General features: G+C 24.6%; 1 protein-coding gene across 2 annotated transcripts in view; it reads left to right on the top strand.

The window, feature by feature from the left end:
* Positions 1-22,794, top strand: part of LOC126907527 (E3 ubiquitin-protein ligase goliath-like) — a 45,052-nt gene that overhangs the window by 4,958 nt on the left and 17,300 nt on the right. For both annotated transcript variants that reach the window (XR_007704550.1, XM_050688888.1), the window contains exon 2: positions 13,937-14,072. Coding sequence is in view for 1 of the 2 variants with exons in the window: in XM_050688888.1 (XP_050544845.1) it covers positions 13,937-14,072 (136 nt within the window). In the remaining variant the exon portion in view is untranslated. The remainder of the gene's footprint in view (positions 1-13,936; positions 14,073-22,794) is intronic.

Below are 22,794 nucleotides of genomic sequence, written 5' to 3'. Positions count from 1 at the left end.
TAGCGATTTTACAAGTAATGGCATATAAAAATAAATTGTGCAATAANATATTATACTATAATTTGTTTGCTTACCGAAACAATATTTTTTTCTTTTTATGCAGTATGGGCTTATGTAATATATTAATATGAAATATACACATGCAATGAATTTATCGATTCATTACATGTGTTATAATGGCAAAAGACTGACCTCGACTATTTTATTAAGGTTAATTTTACATCATCCTAATAGTTACTAATAAACAGAAATACAAAAATCGTCAGTGCGAAAAATACAGTCCATCTCGTTCTCCGTTATGTTAGTCATATAATTGTTTTCCAGTAGTTTCATTGTTATCGACAGATATTATTTCTTTAATAACTGAATGTGTAATAGAATATCATTGTTATGATCTGCGCTGTACTCTTACTATAAATTATGTTATGGGTAGTCGGAGACTCACGTGTATCAGTCATGTTCACACGCTTCAAATAAACCAGGATAATATTTGATTAGTTTACCAACACATTTCTAAGTAACCCAAGGTTTTTAGCTTTGTGACTAAAATTAACCATTTTACAAATTGCTAAAAATTGTCTATAATTTCTAAAATTTGTAATTTCACGGGCAAAATTTAAGTACTTAATAAATTATACAAACCGACAATTGTTGAACGTGTCAGCCGTGATAAAAATCTCATTTGTTAGTTTCTTTTTTAGCGATTTTACAAGTAATGGCATATAAAAATAAATTGTGCAATAATCAACTTTTAATTATCAATTAAAGCTGTTGATAACAATTTTATCTTTGTTATTGAGTATTATTAATGTTCAAAGTGGTCACAACGGTCAAAGTCCAATATTCCTATAAATTGTTCGTTGTTGGCTAATTAAGAATCAACACTGATTACACGACTATAGACACGTTGTGCTTCTGGTTTTTTATCACTATCGTGTTATTTTTAGCATGGATTATGTGAAATATAATCTGTTTTTAGGCCGATGATGTTTTCTGAACTTTTTTTGTTAAAATAGAACTTTAACACTTTAGTGTCAAAATGAATAGTCATTTCGAACAAAAGTGTTAATTTATATTAATGAGTGAATATAATAAACGTTCTAAGGTTTCACGAAGGACTGATGAGTAGTTTTACTAAATAATATGATAAACCTTGACCTTCTCGATTTAAGTATGATATGCTGTGCTATAAATTATGAATCTAAAGCACGTTAAAACAATCATCTCGTCTATTTGCGTGTCTATTCGGTATCATCGTAACATTTTTAGTCGTACCAGTCAAACGAGTAATATGTTTGTACTATAACTTTAGCGGTTAACTATAATAGATCCAGTCGCATGGTGACGTCATTGGATTTGTTTAGGGGTAACACTTAAACAGGGGCCACTCTCATTACAGTTATTAAGTCCATTTTGGCTGCACGCACAACACACACACACACTGTGTACATTGACATCACAATGCAGTACAGCAACGTCATCGATTATTTCCATGCAATGGCACAGTGGACTCGTATACGATTATGTGTAGCAACAACACTATTCATTCAGACTACTATTGATTCATTTATTAAAAAAACTGTTATTAGAAATTAAAAAAACAACGTGTGCTAGCGTGTTATGTGTTCGACATATTTTTTTTACGCAAAATTGTCTAAATAACAACAGCATGATGTTGTAACACATTTTAGACAAGTCTCGTTTATTTTTATTTTTTTACCTAACCCGCGTATCAATTCGAGAGCGTGGTGTTAACCTACCTGAAAAGTTATATAATGTCTTTCATTGGTAGTATTTGAACTATTGATCGAATTCGTACAAAAGCCATGTGTCGGTATGCACTGAAATGATTTCCCATTCTTCGTTTTCAAAGTCGAATCCAATAAACTGTACCACCAAAATGCTCGTAAACCCATTCATAAGCAGAGACAATAGTGACGTGACGGTCATATTTTCCAATCTCATGAGCAATGTACACGCTCCGCTCGATTCACATAAAAATATGGGTGTAGTAGTAAAAAAGTAGAGACACGGTTCCAACAACGCACTCAATAATAGTTAATCAATGTTTTACTTGTTTTAACACGCTCCGTAGTTGGTATGATCATGGGAAACCTGATAATTGATTAGCGATGCCATGTCCTATATTTATACTGTGTGAATTGATATATTTCACTATGTACTTATGCGTTGACCTAAATGTTGCTGCGAAAGAGTGAAAACGGCAAATGTAATCACAAACGCACATAATATAACCCGCACGTCTATAAAAAACAAGTCATACAAACACGGAGCAGTTTCGAAGATATACATCCCGATGTGCTATAATTTTCGGATAAAACTTAAATTTCATAATAGAAGTTCAAATAGATTTCTTACAGATTTTAAGATGATTCATTAAAATTGATAATTTTTTAATTATTTAAGTGTTCATTTCCTAAAAATTTAGACTTGAAATTTAAATTAGTAGGTTGACACATAAAATGAGAAAATTCGTTTATCGTTTGTTTAGTTACGAAAATTTATGTTAAAAGAATTTCACAATGCTATTATTTGTGCAAGTTTTCTCGGAGATCATCGAATAGGAACGTTTACATATACCCCTTTAATATTTAATATTTCAAGTTATATTGAATACTCGTATTATGAATCGATTTTGTGTAGGAGCATACGGAGATTTATAATTTTTAAAGGTTGCTTTTTTTTTTTTTTAGTTGCTTTGTGAAAACTGTGTACAAAGTTTTCGTATGTTCTTTACTATTTTATGCCATTGTAACGAAAGAGGCCTCGCGATTTACCGTAAACAATATTATGTAAAAACTTGCGGTTAAAAAACTAATTCACACATGCTATTTGTACGCGTACGGTCAGTGTCCGCTGCGTGGTAATCTAATGATTAGTTCTTATTGCTGCGTGCATCGTGTGTTTAGTAGATACTGACTGTATTTAATTACAGTTTCTACACTGAAACTCATATATCTCATATGTACGATGTATTTGCACGTTGAGCTGTACAAACAAAATTCACTAGACGAATTAATTATCAATTTGTCAAATTATAAAATAATATCGTGTTCGCGCTTTGTATTTTTAAACAAAAGATAAGTATTGTGTTCATAAAACACTTAAATATTGAATGGCACTCCACGCGACGCTGTTTCGGTTGTGAACCTGAATTACCTTAGATTAAATTTATTGTTACATTTAATGATGTTTTGTTAAATTGTTGACGCCGTGCAATGGTTATACTAACGCGGCGAATCTGCTTTTGGTCTGAAAATCATGAACCGACCTCCTTGATTTTTGTTCCTTAGTTTCAAAAATAGACCAACTAATAAAAAATTGTATAATTAAATACTATCAATTGCTGCAAAATGTCAGTGTCCTTGTACACTCGCGATCTCTGATTCTTCTCTTTTAAATAAATGCCCTTAAGTGTGATTGATTTATATCTAACTTTGAATGATGACCTTATCGAAAGAGATTTATTGTTCGATCGTAAATATTGTTTTTAAATAGATGTATATCACTATTTCTACACTACGTGGTTTTAGTGATTAAAAAATTAGTGTTTATGATTAGCAGGGGCGTAAGTGAGAATTTAATTAGAAGTACAAAAATAAAAAAATTCACTGACAGTATTTCTTTTCTCGATGTCAAACAAATTTTTTTCTGCTATTTGTAATACGTCGTCTTTCATAAGCTTTGTATTGTTAAACAATGCATTCATAATAACGTTCACGTTATACAAATACAATTCCCGGTGTTGACACTATAGCACCTATAGTTATAAGAAAACTTCAATTACACATAAACAAAATACCATTTAATTAATTTATCATTATAAAATATATTTCTATGCTACATTTACTTTATAATGCTTATTTGTATTAAAAATGTCCTTTCCATATTCCAATCCATAGAAGTTTAAAGCGTCAATTCTGTTAAAAAAACATAAATAACTAACAATTTCTTATCATATAACATGTTATGGCATATGTGATAGTACAAGTTACATTATCCTGTTTAGAATCAAATTTTTTTATCAGTTAACACATTATCCATGTCTTTTTAGTTTTTTTCGTGTAATTATCAACTAATATTCATGTTATAGTTTTATGTACATCTGTATAAAAAAGCGTTGCTCTAAAGTAATTTTAAAAAGTGATTTATAGTTCATGCACTTTATTACAAAATATTAACCATCATTTTCTTCTTTATGTGTTGTTTCAAATATTATTTTTTTATGGTGAATTGCTTCTCAACTCAGTAAAACTGCGTAGCTTATTTTCTTATTTGATTGTGTAGCTGAAGTCCTTAAAGGATTTGTTAAAAATTTAAAATAAATATGTTTTTTTAATGGTTATACTTTGTAATTTTTTTGTACATTTATTTTTTATAGGTTCACTGCTCTAAGAATTAAGTTAACGTATTGTTATTACTAATATATAATACTGAATATATATATATATATATATATATATATATAAATAAATCTGTAACAATATTTATTTCAAACATTTAGTTATAATAAGTAGACTTATAGTAGTGTTGAACACTAAGTTATTTACAAATAAAGCCTTTATTTTACACAAAACTCGATAGTTTATCATTTTTTCATTGAAATTATTACGTTTTTTTATTGATATTTAAGTGTTAAATGTTATAATTTATTAATTTGGTAACTTTGACATTTTATAAATAGAGTAAAATAATGACCTTAATTTAGTATTTTATTACTTGTAACAGCTATAAATTACAATAGTGACATGATTATTATATGAATATTGATAGATGAAACATCGCCTCATTTCAAATTTTTAACAATTAGTTTTGATTTTTACTAGTTTGTCATCTATTGACTTTTTAAATAACGCTAGTAGACAATTCTAGTCTTGTGTACATTAATGAGATAATAATAAAATATCATTGTAAGCTTGCGTTTTGTTCCTAATAGTTTTATCATTCCATTAAAGCCATAATTGTTACGCGGAATCTAGTAATTATTAATTAAACATAATATTTTCTATAAGCAATGAATTTAAAAACATACTTATTTCAGCGATTATATTACTACTCAACTGACGATATTTGCTGATAATATGATGAAATTAATGACTCCAATACATTTTAACCATTACAAATATAAAATTAAAAAAAAAAACTATTAGTTTATATTTAGGAATGATTTGATGTTTTGATGTATAACTGCAAAGAAAAATATACTTTGTTAACTTAAAGTAATGTAATTGACAGTAAAAAACACTTTAATTATATAAGGTGGTTCTTTTAGCATTATCTACACTATTTCTTTAAAAAAAATAATTTTGTAAATTTTGGTAATTTTGAATTTTATATATTTCTCGATATATAACTATATTTTACTATTATTATATATTTAAATATTACTATTATTAATTACATTTTTAGTTCATCCCTTATACCTTATGAGGGTGTCAATGTTATTTTAAATGTCAACATACATATTTAACTAGCTTAAAATTTTTAAAAAAATGGTTTAATTATGAAAATAACTAATCAATAATTACTTTTAGATCAGTGTTTCGTAAGTTTTCAAAATTTTAAACCTAAGTGAAGAGAAGGTTGTTGCTGAGAAATGTCTAATTTGGCATTACTAGTGTATATTTCCACGAAATAGTTTCCCTGGTTCTTTTGACCATCGTATCTCTGTTTCCTCTTAAAATATGCCTTGGAAATTAAAAATATTGATTTGATTCTAGTACTTTAGAATAAAATGTATCTCTTGATATTAATCTATTTCAAAATGGGAGAATTTCGGTGTTATTATTTATGTTATTAACTTGTTGACAAATCATCAAAATCATAACATGTTTTCCGTATAGATTATGTTTAGAAACATAAAATTGAACACAAATCTTTATAGTATAATTAAAGAAAAATTATTCTTTTCTCTAAATAAACGGTTTTATAGGCAGGAAATTCATTCATTTCAACGGGTGTACTTTTTTTATAAAAGTTGGGTTTGTATTTTTGTCTTTTTTTCACAGTTGGGTTTTTGTTGAGGACATTGTCATACCTGCACCAGTCCCTTAGTCTATACTTTGAAATCTTCATAACTTCTAAATTACTGATGCAAGGAGTAATTATCAACCCATCATTCTCTTAATTATATCATTTTTTTTTTTTATAAGCTAATTAAATATATATGTTGACATTTAAAAATAACGTTGACATCCATATAAGATATGAGGGATGAACTAAAAAAAATACTAAATAATTGATCAAAAAAAATATAAAACTCAAAATTACCAACACTTACAAAATTATTTTTTTTTTAAGAAATCGAGTGGCTAACGTTAAAAGCATCACCTTGTATACCAAATGGTTTTTATAAATGAAAAAAAAACAAGAAGTAAAAATCCTAACAAATTGTTCGGTATGATTAGTAAGTTATGACGTCAATAATAAACACTAATAAACAGTTTTTCAAGGTTAGAACACTGTGCTTAAATGTTTACTTAAATTGTATGTGTATTTTTTGTACAAAAAATTGCTTTAATTAATTTACTAATTTATACAGTAAAAATAAATTAAAAAAGATTATAGAGAAAGAACCATTGAAAAGTTAAAATTCATAAGTATAAAAACTATTTAGTTGAAAAACGAGCCAATTAAAACGAATACTTAAATGGTAACCAGTTTAAAGAATGTATTTTTATTAACTTATAAGACTTATTATTACCCGATTGCATAAACAAATGTATGTTTACGTTTTGAAACTAAAAGATCATAAACGATATTTTAATAATTTTACAGGAAAGCCAAAATAAAAATATGAATGTTAATGATTGTTGTTAAGGCATAAATTTTAATACCTGACAGTAAAAACATCGTAAAAATACGTTAATAGTATCGATAGAGAATCATATAGTTAACAAAATATTCATAACTCAATTTCTAAAATAATCAATAAGTCAGCGGCAACAATTTGATAACATTTTTAATTTAAATTACCAATTTTCTAAGTATTACGTTATATTAACTCAAATTATAGACAATCATAAGTTGTTAGTTAAATTAGTTACATATTAAAAGGTTGTAAAGTTTTCCTATTAATTTGACATATTATCTAAGCACTTATTTAATTTCTGAAGGTTTTTTTTTTTAATATTTTGAATGCATTTCATAAACTTCAGTACTTTTAAAAAAATTATCAACGTTTCAAAATGAACAGATTAAAATGCAATTTTATTCCATTGTTTTTCTTAGTACAACAAGTGGTACCTTAATTACTTCTAATACACCTTGTAAATAAAATATTTTTTCTAATATAAATTCTTTAAAATTTCATTCTAAGAAAAATTTCAATTTTAATTTAAAAAATTACCTAATTACTAAGTAACAAATGACAGTTTTCTTTTAAAACTCGGGCTCTGATTTCAATGAATATTACATTTTATTTTTATTGTTATCTTGAAAATAATCTTCAAACACAAAATTCGATTTATGTAAAAAAGAATTCAGAAATGAAACTTTTACTTTGTAGCTGCTTTTCGATTTTAAAGGCATTTTTGATAATTTGAACATTTTTTATAGTATAATTAAGGAAACATTATTTTTTTAATTAAAATTAAATAAATTAACAATGTATTCGGCAAAGCGACGAGCATTTTTTCATACGAATAAGTTTTTTTATGTTGTATATGATAATTAAAAATAATTACATATTATAATATAATTACTAAAAATTATGAAAATTATTTTTATTTTTATATAAAAATATTAATAAGTAGAAAAATCAAGTTAGATTTCCCAAATATTTTATTCTAACTACGCTTGTAAAATATTGTATTTAATGTACAATATTTTAAAATGTAAAATACTTTTTAAATTATTATTAATATTTTTAAATACAAAATTAAATCAATGTATATGAAAAAAATTAAATATTTTTTTATTAAATAGAAAATGTATAGAGCATTTATTGATATTTTACGTGTCATTATAAATGTTAAAACGTTTTTATACTTTTAAAACATTTTCATAGGGTAATTTTAGAAGTGTTTAAGGTCATTTAAGTCTGGGTTCTATTTATAACTTTATTGTTCACTTTATGACTAATAATTTTAGACCTTAAGTGTATTGATCTCAATGTTATTGATACACTTATAAGTTTTTTCCGATAGATCTTCAGATAATGGCGTTTTACTAATATTATTTATTTCATGTCATAAATATCAAAATTGTTCGATCTAGTAATAATCAATGAAGTAAATAATATTTTTATTATTATTCGTTCTTTGATATTAAATATTTTATTATAATTAATCCTGTCACGTTTATCCTTTTGTTTTAAGTATTGTTCAATCTATTGTATCCAGACAATATAAACTATACTATTGCTTTAAATTTTATTATATACGCTCACAGAATGATCAACAAAAGATAATTCCTACATCGTCAACAGGAAACATTTACCATAAGCACAAGAATTTCAAATAGGCTATAATTACTTATAAATTATTTAAACTTAGCGGTCGTTTAACCATCAATCATGATATGCTACAATTTTTTGACCCATTAAACAAATCCTTTCAATATGTTTACAATGTTTCAAGTGTAAACTGTAGATAAAATATTAACGCAGTTTGCTATAAAAATGCTACTTATCAATTTAATACTTTGTTGTTCAGCTAGCTAAACTTCCTTTGAGTTTAAAATTGTCACAAAAAAGTGTATGGTCATGTAATTCTAAAAACTGAAGAGTAAAAAACGGGTTAATTTTTGTATAGTTATTTAATCGGAAGTTAAGTAGTTATTTTTAATGTTCATTAAAAATGTAACGAATCATTATGCAATGAAAATTTTAACTGCTTATCATAATAATATTTTCGAGGCATGTTTTTTTAGGTTTTTATCGCTTCAATATTATTTAATTGTATGCATGAATATTTAAATATGTGCAACAAATATTATAAGGAAATTTCAATGAACGTATTAAATATATTTCTTTATTATTAACCTATCGATATTTTTGAGTTGATTTCTTTAAAAGTTGATGTTGCGTGTGTCAACATAATTTTCGTGTCAAATTAACGTAGATGAATAAATTAACTCACTTATTAACTAGTCATTAAAAAAAATTAAACGTACGTGCTGTACATGTAAACTTAACATAATATTTGTTATTTGTATTAATTTTTTTTTTTTTTTTTGTGTATAAATAAGATCATACAAACAAAATAATTTCAGTTTTCAGTGATAATAAAATTTAAAAAGTAATTGTGTCGCTTTTATTATAAAATGAGTTCGGCTAAAGATAATACTTTTTTTGATATCAATAATGAAAAAAATGTACATACATTTTCAAAATGTACATTTATATTTGTTCTTATAATATAAAAATATTTAAAACGACTCTCTTGAAAAATGATAAAAATTGACTTACACTACTTTCGCCCTAAACCTTACTAATGTAAATTTGAAATTATTGTTGTGCCTAATCTTTAATATTAAAAAATTGTTCATAATAAATATAATTTTAAAATTAATTTCAGTGAATAAAAATCTAATAGACGATAGCGTAAGTAACTCCGTTTGCATCCATACGATAAATAAATAAAAAAACTCCTGCTCATTTACTCCCGTGGCATTTTGATATATGGGCAATATTTGTCAGGAAATACCTAACCGGGTTAGGTGTCAAAATCACCCAAGGTGAAAATATTTATGATGCAAAGATTTCGATTATGCGGAGTATTAAAAATCTCGCCTACATAAACTCCATTATTGGTGGAATTGAAAAAAATATAAAAATCTGTTGATAATTCTCCCTAATAAATATTCTTACATTACATACATAATTTCCAAATTTTTAGGAGACAGGTTAATTTTATTTTTGAGGAGACAGCCCCAAAGCTTACTCTTAATTCCGCTTATGTTCTCCAAATCCTGAAAAATTCTAAGCCATCACTGAAAAAGTATATATTAAGGTGCCCAGTATAGTAAAAATATCTAAATCCACCTTGTAACACGTTATTTATTTACCAATTAATGTATCGTATAATCATTTACATTGGTGTTAAATTTATTTCATATTTGATGCGTATAGTAAAAACATTACACGTGTAAACGAAGTAAGATAAGCTAATAATGCTGTAAATCAAACATTTTATCACAATGATCAATCATTGTTATAGTAGAACGTTTAATAATGAATAAATTCGCATAATAGAAATATAACGAGCATGATTTTTATCGGCCTTATTATTTTTTTTTTTAATTATTTACTTATTAATTAAATATACTCGATCAATATAGAAAACGGTCGTATAGAATTAAGTCAGAATCTATCAAAATTTTATGGCAATTAATATTACCAAATATGCCTGTTCACCTTCCATCCAAAAAAGAACCTTACTGACAAAAATCATAAAATAAACTATTGGCATGCAAATCTGTAAACTATAAAAAACAAGGTGTTTTTTTAATTATAAACTAATAATTAAATATTATTTATTAAACGTTAGTGTAAACCAGATTTGTTATCAAGGAAACTTCAGGGACAACTCATTAAGTAAATAATTATTTTTAAATATATTATATAATTTATTAGGGTTCGTCAACGATATATTTTTGGATATCGTACCTAATTTCAGCAATATTATATCGAAAAAAAATTAATATTCAAAAATTAAATTTAATATTTAAATATATTTCACCGTTTTTTTATTTTCAAAAATATTGTGAAGTAACATTGTTGCAAAAATCAGAATATAGTATACCAACCAAATCAGATAATAATATAAATATAAAAATATATAGATAATAGCTATATTTCATAACAGTAATCAAATATTTTCAAATTACTTTTTATTATGAAGAAATAAGTTTTTTTTCTTACATGACTTTATTGTTATAAATTAGTAATATTAAATTGATGAATTTGTTTTTTAAAAAATTCAATATTTTTAATTATACTATTATAGTTTCAGTGTTTTGGTTTAAAATAAAAAAAAATTACATTAAAGTATGTTTATTTTTTTTATTGCTTTATGTCATATTTAAAAACAACTTTTCTTCTTTTCAAAATAAAGTATCTTCATTTTCATCACTATTATCTAATAGGGATTTTTTTTTTTTTGGCTCAATAATTTTATTTTATTTTTCAGATTGGTTTTAACCAGTTTTTGCTGTATATCTTCTAATTTTGAAATTTTTTTCTCTAATTCTCTTCGTACCTTACTTTTTTTGTGTTTTGTTAAAAATAGAAATAACAAAAATGTCATAATAAAAAACCTTATCTAAGAAAAGAATTTTGTATCAATAAATATCATTTTTCGTCTTAAATCAATTCTATATTTCATAACTCAAAAAGTGTTTACAAGATTATCGCGAACTGTTTTTGGCCTAATGTCAAATAATATTTATTTTATAACTAAGTACCAAAATTCAAATAGTTTTTTTTCAAAAAAAAATTTTTCGATTATCACGATATTTAAAAAATAATAAAGAACAGTTATAGAAATGAATATTAAAGGAAGAAGAGGTAGAGGAAGACCAAAAAAGAGATGGAGAGTTGCTATTGAATGCGACTTGAGGACAGCTATAGTGAGCGTAGATAATGTGGGAGATCGTGTCAAGTGAAAGTTTAGGATAAGGGTGGCCGACCCCAAGTAGTTGTGATTAAAGCGAGGAAGAAGAAGAAGATTTAAAAAATAATCGATATTCTGGGAAAAATGAAAAAAGTCAGCGATATCGATATCGTTGACGAACCCTATTATTTATTAAAAAACATCCCAGTCTTGTCGGAACTTTAAAATATCCTATTGTTCTAAAAGAGTTCATAAAGAATTAAAAATGAAATTCCTTAACTCAATTTCGATACTTTAGCATGGATACATGTTTTCTTTATAATTTTTCCAAGATAATACTAATCCTATTGTAGATACGAAGGTCTCCCTTTTCACTTGACAAAAATTTAAGCACGTTTGATTCTTTTGTTGAGGGAACAATAGCTTAAAAAAATTGTTTTATATAATACCTAGCGGTACACTGTGCGGTTTGCTGAGGTCAATATTTTATTGACGTGGTTACTGTAATTTTTACAACATAAAATGATCAAACATGCGGTCACTAAACCTCAGCACCAAGTTCACAGCAAGTTTTTAATCATAACATTTGCTCCGAAAATATTATTGATTTCTATTGAATTTTCTTTTAAACCGAAGCCTATTAAATGTAAATGAACGTTGTACCAGTCATTATTATCATTAATATTATTATTATTTAATCATGTATAACACGTTTTAAGCAAGAGGTTTTTAATCTGATCTGATATTATTAACAAGTCCAGTTTTCCACTGCCCCTGGTATTTATAAATAACTTTTCTTTTTAATAAGGATATTGTTATTTCACACCTACAAGCTATGTATTTGATGTGATGATAATAAAATTGTATAATTAAGGATTTTAATATTTTAATCAATTTTTTATTCAAAGTTTAAGCACTAAAAATGTGTTGACCAAAAATGCTTTATCTCGCATTAAATAAATTTGTTTATATATGCGGTTGGTGAATACATAAGTATGGAAATCTTCCAAAAGCCGAAAATAGAAACGAAATAAAAATAATCTAACTGTTAATGACCATCATAAAAAATACACTCAGGGTTAACGTCTTAGATAATGAAAAACATAGGTACATCTTTCTTAATTATTCATTTTAATTTTATTTTGTGTACAATATAAGTTTGTGATTTATATAATTAAATAATATAATTTGTGTGAAACACAGAAATGCATCCCTGAGAATATTTTGACACTTAAATGTAGTTGTGAGAAAACACAATATAGAAGAGGCAACTATGAAGACATTAAATTTTTTTCTACTCTGAAATAATCTCTTCAGCTTTTCTGCTTGACCTAATAACATAAAAATAAAACTCTACTTAAGAAAAAGTCATTGGAAGTTTGGACTTCTTAAAATTTTGTATAAACTGTTGTCAGTATCGCAGTAAAATAAAATAAAATGCGCTACTCAATATTTTTGTATCTAATGGTTTGAAACAGTCTAAAGTTATACTACTTTAGCCGTCTGTTTGTTTTGTTCTTTTAGGTTTACATTTAAAATCTGTAACGGTTTGCTAGTAAACTGTTGAAATACTGTATTTCTGTTTTTACTTTCAATAATGTGTTCATTGTATGTGCTTGCCAGAAAATATTCCAATCGTGCTGATTTGAGCTATTCATTGGCAAAACTATTTTATCATTTAAGGCGTTGTTCATTGTAGTGTTCGCCGATAGGAAAAAATCTTGTTTCTACCCACGCATATACATTGTAAAAGCCTAGACCTCATTGAATGGTAAGATGATAAAAACAACTATGGCGCCGTAAACAAAGTATCACAAACAACGAATGTGCGCGCGCACTTGTAGATATTTATAAAAAGCAATAAAAAGTATACAAGTTAACCATGATCTAAGTGTTCGCTAAATAATGTAACCATTTCAAATCAACTACAATATTGTTGCTCGATGGATGGATGGATGGATGGTTGTATATATACATTATTGGCCTTGACCAAGATAATTAAAAAACGGAAAATGTCAATTTAATAATGGGGAAATTAACATTTTCCGTGGGTTGTGTTGACATCTGAAAATCAAAAAATCTAGACCTTTTTAATCTGCACATGTTATTTAATTGATCAAGAAAAAAATGCTTTATATATATGTATTGTATTCAACACAGTATTCGCGATTTACACTATCAAGAATGATAAAACATTCGGAAAGTTTCTTTTTATAGTTTTCTTCTTGTACGGGGCATGAGTTATACATAACTCAAAGGCTATATGTCCCCCGAGAATTGTTATTTCGTGATTAGCATTGATAGAGCTTTGAATATACACAAGCTACTATTTGTAACATTAAAAAATATTTTTGTTCCAGGAAATCTAAGCGCAGTTTTCACGTACAAATGGAAGGGCGAAGATATGGCAAGGATGTTGGAAGACAAGAATAGAAAAGTGGTGGTCAAAATAACTATTGCTAGCCACTGCACTAGACCATATGCTAATATAAACAGGTGAATGCACCGATATAATAAAACATGTTACACATATTATTCGTAAGAGTATAACGGTTAGTAATTCATTACACTTCAACAATTTTACAAAGCGGATTCTTAGATTTTTTAGTTTTTTTATAGACTTTATAGGGTTTGACGAGGGTACGAAATATCAATGATTTGTCAACCGCTAAGTTTATAGCAAAAAGTTTTTTTTTTTTGAATATTTAAACATATTTTGAATATCAAAGAATATTTAGCCTATTTTACATATTGTAATGATTTGAGTGACATTTAGAAAAAAGATAAATTTTCTTTATTTTCTCGAATTACTTTTCTTATTATTTTTAAGATGATAACATAAAAACTTTAATACTGTTCTATAAGTTGATAGTAATACAATTTATGATTTTGGTCATTGTTCTTCGTGGACATTGACGATAAAAATTCAATAATCATCATGATTTCACCAAATATTTTAACCCATAAGAGGATATGTTTGATATGAAAAGTAATATGATACGATAATCTTACGCTTCTTGATATATGTATATATGATATTTTAATTAAATTTTTTTAAATATCAATCCGCTGCAAAAGTATTAAACATTTAAATATGCAGTGGATTGATTCGTATTTTATATTGTTATTTAATTTAAAACATAATTAACAATAAAAAAAGATCCTTGATTCATCACCAAAGAAATATCATTTATTTTATTTTAGATGTATAACACAAGTTTATAATGATTTTATTTTATAGATAAGCATCATTTTTAAAGTTCCTTGAGCACCTATCAAAATAAATGGTGTGCAATAATAATAATATTATTTGACGAAACTTTAATGTGTTATTTTCATTGTTTATGTAATGGTTTTTATTCAACTTGTAGTTGAAACCTTTATGAAAGTTACCTTTTGTACTAGGTATTTAATATTTGGATATTTTTTTTTTGTCATACGTAATAAGAAAATATATATTATATTTGGATAAAACATGTTTATGAATCAAAAACATCCATTTAGTTATTAAAATTTACGAGTTAAGTTAAATAATTTAAACTTAAAACACATATTATTAAAAAAGTTAAAGATTTTCGGTTTTCTTTATATTTTGAACATATTTCATCAGTGTTCAGGGAATATTCAAGAGATTAAAAAGTTTAAAAAATTACACTCTAGTTATCACAAATAGACGGCGGTAAACAGTTTTAATATTTTACAAATATTTTTTTGTAAAAAAAAAAAAGGGAATGTTTGTAAAATGTCAAAATGTTTACATAAGTTCACTGCTTTTTGGAGACAACAATATTTTAATTTAAAAATTGTCTTTATTGATAAGGATTAATTTAATAGCATAATCAATTTATATTTTAACTGAAATTTTAAGTCAAAATAATATTACATATTTTTTTATCATTAATTAATCATGACTTGTCATGATACCTATTAAAACTTTTTGTATATCTTTTGGTATTTTTAATGATTGATGTCTATTAACATTTACAGTTTTAAGCTTAAATTGAAAATTATTTGTGAAATATTTTGTTTTTTACAGTTAAATAAATTAAGAACCATCTGAAAACCTATAAATATGTTTACTACAAAAAAAATCCCAAAAGTTAATTAAATTATAATTTGTTATTTATATTTCAACAGTTCGGATATCAGTTATTGTAAGTTATCAGGTTTTTTGTTGATAAAAAACAAATTTAAATTATACATATTTTTATAAAAGAGGTAGTTTTACTTTTAAAACATTCAATGAAAATACAAGTCTTATAAAACATATATATATTAAAAACTGTTCAGAAAAAATAATTGTATCGTTGTTGATAAAAATGTAATTTTATTAACTGTTAAATACGTATTATTTTAGTATAAATAACAAATTATATCTCTCATTATATAGTTTTTTTGTAGTATGCTAAAATTTATAAAATAATGCAATCTTAATTTTCAATGACATATTTATTTATTTTCCTTTTGAAAAGTTTAACTAATGGAAAACATTAATTTTTAAGATGATTTTTCTTTTAATTATAAAATTTATATAATGACATAGACTGGTAATTAATCTATGTTGGTTTAATTTGAATAGAACTCTAATTTAAGATCAAGTTGCATAATTTTTTCAATTTCAATGAATATTTTTTAATTACATAAATCTAAAAATTTTGATACAATTATTGTTTGTATATATAAGTATAATTTAAAATATATTGATTAATTTGGTTGTGTAACATTATGATGATTCAACCTTATTAAAATTAAAATAGAATGTTATGAGATTAGATTCTCATTAAGGAAGAGGGTAACTAACAATTTAGGTTAAATCGTGAAATTTTTCTTAGTGAGAATGAAAAAAAAATTGAATATTATTACCGCAATATTATTCTGAATATATTTACCTTACAACGTTAACATTGTGACTTCAATTGAACAAATGTATTCATTGGTATTATGGTTATGATTATAGTCATTAATTTAATTATTTGTACATTTGAATTAATCTCTAACTTTCTTACGATATGAAACAAATTAATCAAATTTTTAATTGAAGCAATTATTAGTTTCCACTTTTAATATTAAATGGATAAATTACTAAATGAGCAAGATACATCTTATAAACATTAATGATGTATAATTAGAGATTACCTTGACATTTTTTTCATCACAGCGTTTTTGTTTTTGATGACTATCTACTTAGTAATAGGTATGGCATCAATAACCCCGTTATAATAATATATCATATCATCGAAGGAATTAAAATTATTTAGACTAGAAATAAAGATGAACGACTTATATTATTGTACCGAATTATTTGCTATAAATTATACCTACAGTGTTACAAATTAAATTATTGGTATCACTATAATCAACAGGTGATGTTAGCGAAAGATGAAAGAATGATGTATTTACTTATTTGATTGGTATGCATGTACTTGAATAACTTGAACTTTCTAAATATTGCGTCAAGAAGAAAAAAATTGTCCGTTAGGTATAAAATTTGTCTTAAAATTTTATAGTTAATCAATATAATAAAATATTTACTTTTTATTTAAATTAAAAATGTAATGTATAATGACTTTATTGTATTTGTCATTAAAAGAAACTATTAAAACTAATATTTTTTTCATTATGGAAATGGAACCATTAATTAATTTTTAATATATTTATGTTAAAACACTGATGTCAGAAGCGACGTACTTAAAGTATTTATTTCTGAAGTATGAAATCATGAACAAAAGAAATAAGTTATTTATATTTATTTTTCTATCAAATGATTATTAGGGTCTACTATAGACAATATTATAGGTTAATAATTTTAAAGAAAACTGGAGAAAAATCCAATAATTGTTATGAAACAAAAAAAAAATATTCATCATTCTAAACTTGTATAATTTAATAGATTATTTGTGGAAGGAGGTGCTAGATATTTTGTAGTATACTACATAAAGATAAAAATCATTGTATTAAGTTACACCTATTTCTTATTTAATGTGTCCATAAATCATCTCTCGAACGCATTTATGATGATTAGATTTATTTATTTGACAAGTTTAAATACGGTTTACTTAAAAAGCATGATTATATTTTATTTTTTATTCTTATGTCAAACAGTTTATACCTAAAGACCATTAAACGCGGGACTTATGTAACAGGATAACTATTTTTTTAAATAAAATTGCTGTTGGAGTAATAATTGCTACAACAATAATTACCTTGTCAATTTTATTTACTCTGGACTCTTTTAAAATTAACTTGCATTATAGTTTTTTAAATTTTATTTGAAAATTAGTTTAATAAATTATTTTTGCTACTAATCTAAGTGTTATATATAAATGTTTTTCAATTTTTACAATGAAAATAGCGCCATAGTCATAGTTTTGCTTTGGCGGCAAAGTCCCCTTAAAAATAATATATGGTGCGTTATAAAAATATTTTGTATTTATTTAAAATTACAAATATTAAGTAAAACTAAAATATATTGAAAAATATATTCTATATAAAAATAAACGCAAAAGCAACAAAAATTACTAAAAAATCGTGAATAAGTATATCGAAAAGAATATTACTGTATCAGCGCAAAATACATATTTACACTCTAACCGAAAGATACACTCTTTTATCCTTCTAGTGACGTTATCAAAAAGTGATGTTATCACATTTATTTATTAAGAAATAACGCCCTGAGATGCATAGAGTACATCATATAACTAGATAAATACAATAAGTTAAATTATTAGAATATATGCAATTAGTTAAATATTTCAATATTAAAAATTTTAATTAAACAAATGTAATTAATTCCACTAATAAATAATACATTTAAGCTATACTAAATAATTTGATAAAAAAAATAGAAATCTTTGATTATTAGTAGTAGATATTCAATATATATTAATTGGGTTTATGTAACTATAATTTTGATGGTAAGTTGATATATAAAAGAGGGATTTAGAACTAATATTGCGTGGTGTATTTAAAAATTTAATACAAGAATATAATACTGGTCACTCGATAATGCTACTTATAGTTTTATAAAGAAAACTTCAATCATTAAAAAATCTAGTGGTTCAAGGCTAACTGTTTGGCTGAAGTCTCAAGAGGAGTATTAATTTTTTTACAATTAAATACTAAAATTTTTAGGAACCTATATTAAACGAAATTTTTGTTAAGAATATTAGAATTATTTCTTTTTCAATTAGTTCAAACTCTGTTAGTAATGTGAATTAAAACTTAATAATTTTTTTTTCTTAATAATAAAATAGTCAAAACAGTAACTAACTATTAACAACATTTTGATATAGAGTTTTCACCTGATTTTACTATAAAATTGTACGTTTGTTGTAACAATACACAAATTAAATTATGATTACAGTTCTCCTTTTTTTAATCTAAGTTCACGTCTTAATGACTGAAAATAAAATCAAAAATTAAAAAAATTTATTATTTATTATTTATCAATGAGATATAGTTTGATCCTACTTATCTATGATATGAGATAAGTTAACCGTCTAGTTTGAATGTATTTTTGATTATTGCTTTATGATTATTGCGAATTATACACGTAATGCGTGAGAGTAATATCGATGTTGTGATGATATTCATATAATTTTTATGCCTTTTTTAATAGATTATATTTGTTATGAGTTACAAACACTAGACATTGTACTGATAGTCATGATAAAACGAAGAGTATATAATTTATTTGGATGTATAAATTAATGAAAATTGAAATTATTTTTAATTAAATAAATTTACTATATTAGATGCAATTTCTACCTCCAGCAAATAGATATTTTTTTTGTTTTACTATCTCTTGTTTTTAATGTGATGAGTAAAATTAAATTATCTATTTTACTTAAAACTCAAATAAATTAACTGTTTGTATGGAGTTTGATGTTAGACATTTTTAAGTAATTAATATATTGGTAAGTGCACTATCTTTGTTTTGAAGAATATTGTTCCTTACATTTAACCTACACTTATTCCAAATTCATAATTTCGTATACAATAAATTAGTAGGTATTTATGTGGTTTATACTAGAAAATGTAGAGCAAAAATTCCCGTCATAAACTGAATTCGCGTTAAGATGATTAAACATTAGACTACTTTGGTCACCTTGAAATTGCTATTTTATTACTATTTGAAAATGTGTATTGTTATATGAACTCTATATTTCCATAAGGTTTGATTGTCTGATTCGTATATTGTTCTAAAACCTTGACTAACATCTCACTAATATATTTTATTAATCAACGTTGTACAATTTTTGAAATCGAGTTTTTAATTAATTATTCTCATTTACTATGTAAATAAAACATGAATGTTTGTCTTCTATTTATTATCTTTAATTTTTTAACTTTTCAAATTCATTATATATACAAACATGTTATTGTGATTTATTACTAGTGTAGCATTTAGATTTTAAATTTCATCTAAATAACAAGTTATTATTTTCAGCAATTTACCCTTGTTCACATTTTATGTTTTTTTAATGACATTGACTTTATAACGTTCAAAGTATCTGATAACTACTGATTATCTAATGTTAGATTATAACTTTCATTGTATAATGAAAAATAGTTTTAATATAATTGTATTGTTAGATACAATGTGTTTATTATAATTTATTAAATTATTTTAGTGAAATAGTAAACTAAAGTATATCATGTGGATTCCTAATTTACAGATACTTAATTCCCTTATGTTTAATTATATAGTTGTATTATAACTTTGAGTTAAGTTTTTGTGTTATCTACCAGGATTATTTAAACTATAAATTAGCTAAAAGTATTTTAGTTAAAACAATTTGTTTTCATCGTTGCAAAACCGGTAGATGGTATTATACACTCTATGATGCACATTAATTATTTATTTACACACTATAATCTACATACGTTATATGCTGCGGGTCTGAGATAAAAATTATATCAGCTTAATTAAGTTTTCGGGCGATTGAAATTCACAGTATATTTATTGCGTAGTTAATAAAAGAAAAATTGCTTTTGGATAAACCGTTTTATGAGACGTTTACAAACGCTGCAATATATTAAATTTTGTATCAAGATTAAGCTCGAAGGAACTTTTATATATTAGCATTATAGTCTCTGAGTAATTTTAAATGATTAAATATTCTAATAAAAAAAATATTAACATATTGTGGTTATTTATAAGAAAAGTTTAATGTGATTAACTATCTGTTAAAGCTTAATTTATAAACAATGTTAGTGTATTGTTTGAAGACCTTATACATTTTTAGAAAAATAAAAACAATTAACTTAATGTACATATCGATGACTTAGTACGCAAAAGAATTAAGTGGATTTTTGCCTTTTTTCAGGTGAACCGTTTGAACATTTTTTTTAAATTATCTCTATTCACTATTACTTTTTGAATGCAATTAATGACTTAATTATCAAACTTTTACATTGTAAATTTATACTCAATAAATTTTACTCTATAGTAAAATAGTACTCTAATTAGATAATTAATTCATTATCACCAAAAAATTACTTAACTCTTTTTTTTTTATTTAACCATCGATGTGATTTCTTATAATATAAAATATAAAAAATAAAAGCATATAAAAATGTTAACAGCCTCGAAACTAATTTTCATTGATAAATAAACTAAATATGTGTGGTATACTTTTTTAGATTTTATGATAATTTCAGTATACTTACTGATTTGATAAATTAAATAAATCGTCTTTTTCAAAGTCAAATAATCAGATAATAATAAAGGTTTAATTCATAAATTATTTTCAAAAAAAGTTTAGTTATTTATAATTTTATGTTAATTTATTATGTAGATTGATTTTTGAAACCTGACGTATTATGAAATCGTTAACTCAACAAATTCGCAAACGTTTTTCTTGATTGTATTTCATCACTTATTCATATTTCACTCAAATTCATTGCTAACTTCTTTCCATATAATTGGCCTTTATTCTTCTTGCACCACAACTTAATATAATGATCCTTTTTACGTTATTCATATAAACGTTGTCCTAGGAAAATACTTGCAAAAAATTGTCAAATTATTATTGCAACAGATCAATTGACCTATTATCAAATTACATAATTAAATTTTTTAATTAATGAACAGTATTTTCTTTCAAAATTTTTATGCTGATTTTTTTTTAATAATATAATATGACGATTATATTGTATAGATTACATAATGTATAAGAATTAATCAATTATTAGATAAGAATTTGATTTTTAATCAAATATTTAATGTTTTTTTTTCATACGGCCGTGAAAAAGAGTTTTTTGATTACCTATTCACGATAATTAAAAGCTTGTTTCTTTTATAGTATTATTTTGTTCACTTTTTTAGATTAACACGACTATAAAATTGTATTAAAATTTACTTGACCATCTAATATAGAGTTTAAAAGTTATTTTTTGTTTTTTTTCATCGTTCTTGGTACATGATATTGTTAATTAATTACTATAACTCCATTTATATTCATTATATACCTTTATTATTAATTCCGATTAATAATTACAACTATTTTAGATTTATTCAAGTATTAATTATCTTCATCATGTTTTTTTTTGTGTTATTTTGCATGATAGTGTTATCAAAACTAAAATTAATTAGATTAAATTATTTTATTTACTTATTATTTTAGTATTAATATAACAGTTCTACAAGTAATATGAGTTTTACATATATTTCCTCGCCACCTCAAGATTTAATATTTTTATTAAATATAGTATAATTGGAATTCATCTTTTAATAATAAATTTCCAGTAATATTAAAATTGTTTTTTACAATTAAAACGATATTATAATGAGAAATAATATTTAAACTTTGAATGATAATATTTATTTTAGTCGGTCTTACTAATTTGTTTAAAATATATGTGATAATTCATTAATATGCACACTTTCTTTGGGTCATCAATACTTTTTTAGTATTGACCATTCAAAAACAAATTAATCAATTTACTAACGAAATCAAGTATGCAACAACACAAATAGTACTTTTCTAACTTCGATACCTTAAATTAGTATGCACTTGGTTTGGTAATCGTGAAATATTTTGTGAGTCCTCATTTAAAAATCCGTGTCTACGGTTGGTATAAAGATTTTCGAAGGCTACGTCGCAATAGCTAAGGATTCTTAGTAGTCCTAAAACAAAGTGTATTGTTATAGAATTTATCCTTAAAAATGATTACATATATTGTTGTTCTAACCATAAACATGTTGTAATATGGA

This window comes from Daktulosphaira vitifoliae, unplaced genomic scaffold (genome assembly GCF_025091365.1).
Source record: "Daktulosphaira vitifoliae isolate Bord-2020 unplaced genomic scaffold, ASM2509136v1 Scaffold_5, whole genome shotgun sequence".
NCBI classification, from domain to species: domain Eukaryota; kingdom Metazoa; phylum Arthropoda; class Insecta; order Hemiptera; family Phylloxeridae; genus Daktulosphaira; species Daktulosphaira vitifoliae.
This window is presented reverse-complemented; position numbering and strand designations above follow the sequence as displayed.